Here is an 8,835-nt window from a genome sequence, read left to right on the forward strand (position 1 = left end):
TGCATCTAAACAGATGAGTTTTGGATCTGCATTTCAATGGGGCTAATGTTTTAGCACATCTGATCTCTTCTGGAAGCTGATTCCAACTGCGGGCGGCATAATAACTAAAAGCAGACTTCCCTTGTTTTGTGTGAACCCTTGGTATTTCTAACTGACTCGATCCTAATGATCTGAGTGGTCTGTTAGGTTTATATTCAGTGAGCATATCTGCTATGTATTTAGGTCCTAGGCCATTGAGTGATTTATAAACGAGTAAAAGTACTTTAAAATCAATCCTAAATATAACTGGAAGCCAGTGTAAGGACCTGAGGACTGGTGTGATATGCTCAGATTTTCTGGTTCTAGTCAGAATTCTGGCAGCAGCGTTCTGGATGAGCTGCAGCTGTCTAATGGTCTTCTTGGGAAGGCCGGTGAGGATTCCAAAATTAGTGCCACTGTTGATAAGATAAAAGGATTAGTGCTCTTTGCCCAGTGGGTTAGTCCACTCAGTGCAAGTGGCATAGAAATTACCTAAATTCCTCTTGTTCATGGAACCTGCCAGAAACTGTTCCATTTTATCATTTTACCTGTTCCGCTTAGGCTAGGAATAATGGGTCTTTCTGTGACCCGTTTCGTCCTTCCATCCTATCAAAGTGCGGTCCAATATACTCTCTGATGGCTAATGAGAAACAAACCTATCACAAATGGCATTAGACTGTTTTTGTTTTCCGTTTGTCGACAACAGTAACTGAGAAAGAACAGGTGTCCTTTAAAGTTTTGTATCCTACAGTTTGAGAAGAGATGCTTGTGGTTGTGTCGGTTTACAGATTAGTGGTAAATTACAAGTTAATGGTCTTGAATGAAAACAAAGTATTGTGGTGCTGGAATGTTTTAATTGGCCCAAGAAGGGGGAGATTTGTGGGTCTTAAGAGACGTTAGACCCCAGGCAATGAATCAAGCTGCTGTGTGGTCGGACAAATAGTGATAAATAACCTTCCCCAGCAGACCTCGCCCGAGCATGCGTGTGCCTCAGATTATCTCCTGTGTTGAAAGGACTCAACGTGTGAGTTTGTGTGTCTGTGACTGGCCATCTGTGTTGACTCGCTGTTGATAAAGTTACTGAGTTTTAAGGCCAAGAGCCATGTCAGGTCGAGGTTTGGCTAGTGCCAAAGGTGAAAGCACTCTAGACTCCTCATTTTGAGACATAACAGACATAAATGGACTGGAATACCAGATCACATAATTTCTGAGAAACCTCCCCCTGCTGTACTCAAATATTTGCCTCTGGTTGTACTGTAGATAAAACGTTCCTTCATGGTTTTTATTTGTACACTAGATCCATGTCAAGTTCTTTTTATTTGATCCTGTCTAGCTACTTTTCTTCCATATGAACAGATTGTATGTTGACTGTGTATGTGGACATTTGCATGTGGTTATGCATATGTAAACAAAGTGTCCTCACACTGTTGCTCTGTCTGTTGGTTTCCCTCGCACCCCTTATCCACACACACATACCGTCCTTTTCTAATATAAATGTATGTGTTTGTGCAAGTCTAGAGAGCTGGCGCTAACTCCATGGTGACCAGGGAAGCATAAATAAGCCACCTGTCTAAAAGCTTTGCAGAGCTGGTAACTGAGCATACGCTTTAAAGCCAGTCTGTGTGGACTCGCACATGTATAGATTTTTACAGAAAATGACAGCAAATTGTATTATGTTATTGTTATATTATACATAATTCTACTATTATTTACTGTGCTTGTTGCTGTTTTCCATGTGATTATAATAAATGGGAACGTCTCGGGTTACTTGTGTAACCATGGTTCCCTGAGGAAGCTTTCACGCTCTTAAACTTGTTTATGCTATAGCATAATGACCTATGACCTGTGTATAATATTCTGAGTGTTCTAAAGCTTTGTGTGACAAACAGAGTTCAAAACATGAGTCTGTTTCTTTACAGATTTTATAACGTGCTGTTGTACCTGAAAGTAGAGCCGTAGTAGAAGGTACATGCACAAATGCTTCTCTCCTGTATGAATGCAAAGGTGTTTGTGCCAGAACTTCAGAGCACACTTTTCCCATGAGTCCATTTGTGTACTACCAGTCTGGTGTGCAATGATGTGTGAATGAGGTGGTAATGGAACAGGAAATGGATATGACCTTGCCACTATGTCACCACTTGATATATTACTGAGATTTCAGAGGGGTTTGAATAAATGCTCAATATCTTACTGAGAAACTGTGAAACCCCATGAGCATAAGGGTAGATCAAGCCAGTAAATGGTTGTTTTTGCACATTTTTGCACATCATTTAAAAAAAATAATTTTGCCTATTTATTGTAGTCAGTTTTTCCATGTTTAATTTTTTACATTATATCCATTTGTTGTTGTTGTTGTTGTTTCCTATGCTTTTAATACTTACTTAAGTCAGATGAGGCTTTTTCTTCATAAGACAAGACTCCATTAAAAATACAAAATCCACATTTATACTCATCCTGTTGAGAGCCAGCTGGATTTTGGGATGTTCTGACCTGTTTTGCCTGCTTCCCTTGTCTTGAACCTAAAATGTTTGTGAGAAGGCAGCCAGAGTGGCTGATAAGATGGACAGAGTGTCATTGAGGAATGTGCAATGATACGTCATGGACACTGTGAGAGCCTTGTCCGTATATTAGCCTGAGTATTCTGGAAAATAAGTGGCCACATTGCAAGCACTAATAGGACATGCATGGCCATCAGACGCCAGGATGAGTCATGAGGACAGTCTTCATTAGAAGTTTGTTTTGGGAATGAAGAGCTGGGACAGAGGCCTTGTATGTGAAAATTGCAACCACTGCTAGGAAACAGAGATGGACTGAAAGTGAAATTAATATTTTGTCATTATTTACACATTCTCATGATGTTCCAAATCCGAATGATTTTAGACATATTAGGTATTAGGCAGGATGTTCATGATTCTATTTTCCATATAATGAAAGTAAATAGTGACCAGGGGCTGTCAAGCCTCAAAAGTAATTAAAAATACCATAAAGTAGTCCATAAGACAGGTGAGGGTGAGTAAATAATGAATATACATTTTTCTGTGAATTTTTACTTTAACTAGGACTGAGTATGTGAGGAGTAGGGGAGTACAGAGAAACTTTTTAGAGTTTTTGTACACAGCTGATAAACAAATAGAAGACTGATAAAATGGTAACATTTGCTAAAGTAGCAATCTGCATGGTTGTAAATAAACTGTGACCTTGGAATACTTGAAAGGCCAGAATGCTTAATGGCAAAACTCCACACAGACTCATTAGCGTATAAACTGTAGAAAGTAATGGCTTGTAGTTATGTAGCAATTCTCAGGAACATTACATCCTGTTATGTACAAGTCAGCCCATTCTGATCTAATAATTACAAATTGATTAAATAACCACTGTAGGATTATGAACATTGCAGGCCAGAAAACTCATTACTATAATAATTTTTAGGTGTGTGGCCAAACATTACTAATAATTCCTAGGGGTGTCCACAAACATTTTTTTCTTTCATTATCACTGACCTACTACTATGACTGCAGAGAACTCGTTGAAAAAGAGACTAAAACCCATCAAGCAAAAGCACCCTTAGTAAAAATTAAGGGAAAATCACTAAGAATGATTTTCTAATTTCTAATTCTAATTTTCTAATTTTCTGCAAAACTCTTCTTTGTGTGTTCCACAGAAGAAAAAGTCATAGAGGCTTGGAACGATCATAGAGCAAATTGATATTGACAGACTTCTAATTTTTATTAGTGAACTATCCCTTTAACTAGGGCTGGATAAACTAAAGAAATTCTGTAAATCAGGTAATAATGGTTTAACCCTTTAGGCGCCAGGGATTTTTGGAAAAATGCTGGATTTTGACATCTAGATTTCAAAAGCTTGTGGCTTGAAAGGGCTTAAAGATAGAGATCTACTGTAAATTAGAAAAATGTTGGGCATGACCGAAAGTTTAAGTGGGGTGTAAATATACTCGTCTAATTTGCATATTGTGACGTCATCAGGGGCGGCCATCTTGAATTTCATAATATTCAGGAAATAGTAGATATTGAATAGATGAGGAACTACAGTCTATTTTATTAAGTATGACGTCTTGTCGCAACTTTGCGACTTTGGCGCTTAGAGGGTTAAATATAGCTGAAAAGTTTTACCAGGCAACTAGCATTGCTGTTGTTTAGTGTAACATTTTCACCAGGCAAATAGTGTTTTGCTTACTGTAGTTCAGTGCATTGTTAATTGCAGAAGTCAGATAGAGCAGCTTTTAAATGAAATGTAGTTTACTGTCATTTAGTGCAGCATTAATTGCACCAGGCAAATAGCAATGAGTTTATTGCAGTTTAGTGCAACGTTAATTTGTTTACCGTCACCAAGCAAATAGTGTTGTGTTTACTGCTGTTCAGTGCATTGTTAACTGCACCAACCAGTGCTGAGTTTTGAGAATAAGATATTCTCAATAACTTAAATATTTTCCTAGAAGGCATGTTTAAGCCTAAATAATGGCAATTACTTAATTTACACACTGTATGCTGCACAATTTCTGCACATTTAAAAAGTCTTGAATAAGACCCAAGTTTGGGCACTGAAATACTGCTAAAGTGGTGCAACTATACTCACCCTGTAATATCGTTAACGTTAGCATGTCTAATCACCCGCTCCCTTCAACCTTTAGCAGACAGTCTGAGCATGAAGAGTTTGGACAGGACATGATTACGCTCCCACAAACCCCTGACAACGGATTGCTGGGAAGCCCTAGTACGACATAGTCCATCCAAACCTCAGATGGATTGTCCTACTTCACCATGTTATATAACATTCTGCAGCCCATTAGCACTGAATCAGTGGCCCTCATATTCACTTCCACCATCCGGTTGATAGTACAAAGTAATCCAGGAGTAAGAACAGTCTTTGTTTTATTAACCAATGGGGAATGAGTGGCAGGAGGCCACTGAAAGGGTTAAAGGATAGACCACCGCTCCAATCAGAGTTAATGATTAGAGTAGAAACAGAACTGCAGAAATGAGGGAGCATGCAGGGGCTATGCTGTGGGGGGATTTGTAGGGGAGAACAAGAGAGGGAGTGAGAGCAAAGGAGAGAGAGAAAGAGAAAGCCACTGTGCTTAAATCCAGCTGGCTGCCTCCCTGGGAATGTAATCCATATGTGAGCGCGAGTTCAGCTGCAGGAAAAAGAAAAGATATTACCCGCAAAGAAGCGATTGTTTCTGTTTTTCTTGTTTAAATTCCACTCATTCTGGCCTCTGGACCCTGGCTCTGGTTCAACAGCCGACACAAAAATAGAGGTAGTGTGGAGAAGGACAAAGTGAGAGTTGAGAGAAAGTTGGAGAGGATAAAAACGAAGGCAAAAGGAACAGTAGAGAACAATATACCGATTAGGGACCTGAGAGAAGAATGAAAGAGGACACGCAGGAGGAAGGCGTAGTGAGGTAGGTCATCTGAAGTTTTGGTAATACTGGTTTAGGTGCAGAGGCTTTGTGCTAGGCTGTTTGGACTATGTCTGGATAGGAAGCAAGAGGAAACCATGTGTTTATGAAAGTGTGTGAATACATGAAAAGTTGGGGGCGTGGGACTTTTGTAGGATCTAGAAGCCAGGACTATAGGACCACAACAAAGATTTTACGATTTTACAGCATGAGGGTACATGGGATTTTCTTTAAAGTTCATGTGAAGTTTGAGCTTTTCTTCCGAGAGTTCCTTTACATTTCATTCATGCATAAACTTAGCATTGGTCATATTTGATGTTATTGGATAACCAGTTGGATTCTGAATGTGCCCCATACCAGTATAGTTTATTTGCTCAGCCTATTGTGTTTTTGTATGCTACCTCAATCGTTTTATCACCTGAATAGCTTTTTTTAAATAGCTTTTCTTTTACTGTGATGACCTGAGATTATTTTGTTTGCATGGACACTCCCTTCAGCAGTCTCTGCTTGAAAATCCATTTTAAGCTGGTAGCTGTTTTGGAACAGGATAATGGGTGTAAATTGGTCATTAGGTGCTTGGTGTCTGGTCAACCACCCTGGACCAACTAATAATTAGCTTGGACCAGCTAGCATGCTTCAAAACATAAGTACCGGCTTAAGATCTTCATCTTGAACCTGGTAGAAATGGCACACTCACAATGAGTTTCTAGTGTTTCATGCCAAAAAGATTATCAGGTTTAAGAGCCACCTCCCATCCATAACCCTTCACCTGTTTGTAAAACATTATCAATAATGGCTTACCTCTATGTTTACTAAAGATATATCATCAATGAAATGTCTGGCTGCAGGGATTAGTGAACAAAGTGGGAATGGATATTTTCCTTTCCTTTATTGTTCCCAGATGGTACATTTGTGTAAAGGTGGAGTTTGCTTGCAGACGTGAATGAGAACCTTAATTTTTTGCAGAAATTAAGCCTATTACAAAGACTTGACGTTTCTAAACAGTGTGTGCCATTAAGGGCGTTTTGGCTGAGACCTGAGAAGAACCCCAGAGATCAAAGTTCAACAACTTGCAAGGTTCAGAATGCTATGCTAGGAATGTCCAGTCCTGTTCCTGGAGGGTCATTGTCTTGCAGAGTTTATATTTAACCTGCCCAAAACACACTTGCCTAGAAGTTTCTAGTAATCCTGAAGACCTTGATTTGCTGACTCAGGTGTGTTTGATTAGGATTGGAGCTAAACTCTGCAGGATATTGGCCCTGCAGGAATAGGATTGGGACACCCCTGTGCTATACCTGTATCTGCTAAACTTTTTGTTTGTCCTATCATGCCATGAGAGGATTGCATCTCTTGACAACCACACAGGTGGTCAGTTCTCTTACACCTAAGTAAATGTGTGCTGACAGTAACAGTGGAAAGACCAGCATTCCCTGAGGCTCCGTGGTCGGCAAGACTTAAAAGGTATTGTTGGGAATTTGTTTTGATTTGAAATGATCTAGTGTTAGCACAAGACGTCCTATTTTTTGTAAGATTGCAGCCTGCTAAGCCCTCAGCCAACAGGACGTATGCGAGGAAAGAATTGGAGGTGGAATTATGTTCAGGAATGTTCTGGGAACACCTCTCTTCAGCTGGTGTGATTGTGTGCAAGCAACTACATCTCATCCTTCAATAAGGATTTGTCAGTGGGGAAAAAATGAGTGCACATTCAGGTTGTTTGAAGTGCTGCTTGAAGCTTCAGGAGTGTCAGGAATGTATCATTTCAATGTATCATACGTGTCTGAATGCCATCACCCACAAGGTGTACGGCACACATTGCAGTCTTATCAACACATCTCAAGTGAAATGTGGACATGCACGTCCTTACGCAGTAAAAACTAAAGTTTGCGTTCAGGTGTGTCATCATCTCTCATGTTCCACTGCAGTCTTACTATAGTGGTTTATCTAGGAGTGGCATCTGTTGTAGCTTGGCCTAGTTCTTCTCTGACCTGACACAGGAACAGGTGCACAAATAGGACTACTGCTGTATGGACCAAGACCAATCTGATTGGCTTGTGAGTGGTCTACACTGCCATGTCACTTGCCCATGGAGCAGTTTGACTTTTTCCAGATTTCCTTACTGAGTTCTAAGCCCCTTCTACTGTGAAATGACATGACAATACTGATCTCAAATGTGCTGAAAGCATGAATTTACCAATTTGTCTTTGAATGTATGCCCTTTAAAACATTGCTGCTACAGCCATGCACAGACTGACATCTTTGGCCATTTTGTTGCTTCTCGTTCTGTTTTTTGACCATCCCGCAATGAACATTTTGTTTTTAAGATGGAATCTTAAATCTTTTGTAAATGTCCCCTGAGAAACTTGTCTGTTCAGGGTAAGGTGAACCCGAAACGAGCCTAATTATACAGGGATTCCTTAGCAGACTAGTCATTCAGGCAACCCACCAACTAGTTGTTTTTGCACAACTTTAAATGAGTTTTCATTGCAGGTTTCCTCAAAGAAGCACTTGCAACTCTGTCATATCTTATTTCCCAACAGACTCTCTCTGATAGCTGATTGAAATCTTGTTTTGATTTGTGCTTCACACTGAGAGCATGTTAATTACTTAGCATAACACTGTGTCCAGAATTGCAAGTAACTGAATGAAAAAGTTTGTTCAAACTAAAAATGCATCTATATGTGTTAATTTATTCATGCTTAGGGAATGGAAACTTTTAATTAGCACTTGTTTCCAGAATTAGCTTAGTTTGATATAGATGTCATCACCCAGGGAACATTAGTTTTAACATTAGTTTGTAAATAGAATCAGGTGGTACTTTTTTTTGCAAATCACTTACCGCACTATAACCTGCATGCAAAAAATTTACCATGGTAATCATAGTTTTTCTCAGAATCTTGTAGTTACTGCAGTTGTTGTTAATATAATAAAACTGTGAAAACGTCTTATTAGCCACCACTGTCATTAAATTAAATTTTCAGAAAGCTTTGTACACTGTTTGAAGGAGATCCCATTTTAATGTGTTATGGTTCCACAGTAGTAACAATAACAGTAGTAAACTACAGGATTTTGGCAGCTACAGTGGTAAATATTTTGTAAGGGATGTCTTGCATGCTTATATTCACAGGATTCATTGAGCTTAGTGTTTTTTTTTTAAACAAACAAGTTCTCATAAACCTTAGTTAACTTGGAATTTTATTATTTCTAGTATTGACTTTTTAAAGGGGTCATATGTTGCGATTTCAATTTTTCCTTTCTCTATGAAGTGTTACAAGCTCTTGGTGCATAAAGAAGATCTGTAAAGTTGCAAAGACTAAAGTCTCAAATCCAAAGAGATATTCTTTATAAAAGTTAAGAGTCAACCACACCTACCTAAAACGGCTCGTTCTAACACGCCCCCACAT

The 8,835-nt window shown here is 39.2% G+C and overlaps 1 protein-coding gene across 10 annotated transcripts in view; it reads left to right on the plus strand.

Moving 5' to 3' along the window:
* Window positions 1-8,835, plus strand: part of LOC107739264 (pleckstrin homology domain-containing family A member 6-like) — a 97,341-nt gene that overhangs the window by 6,662 nt on the left and 81,844 nt on the right. For 4 of the 10 annotated variants that reach the window (XR_001639980.1, XM_016551297.1, XM_016551300.1 and 1 more), the window contains exon 1: window positions 5,093-5,437. The exons of 1 other annotated variant lie outside the window; for it this stretch is intronic. Coding sequence is in view for 8 of the 9 variants with exons in the window: in XM_016551297.1 (XP_016406783.1) it covers window positions 5,403-5,437 (35 nt within the window). In the remaining variant the exon portion in view is untranslated. Of the gene's footprint in view, window positions 1-5,091; window positions 5,438-8,835 lie in introns of those variants that run through there. 5 more of the 10 variants (XM_016551301.1, XM_016551304.1, XM_016551302.1 and 2 more) reach the window with 3 other exon arrangements.

Source organism: Sinocyclocheilus rhinocerous, unplaced genomic scaffold (genome assembly GCF_001515625.1).
Source record: "Sinocyclocheilus rhinocerous isolate Xijiao unplaced genomic scaffold, SAMN03320098_v1.1 scaffold14, whole genome shotgun sequence".
In the NCBI taxonomy this organism is placed as follows: Eukaryota; Metazoa; Chordata; class Actinopteri; order Cypriniformes; family Cyprinidae; genus Sinocyclocheilus; species Sinocyclocheilus rhinocerous.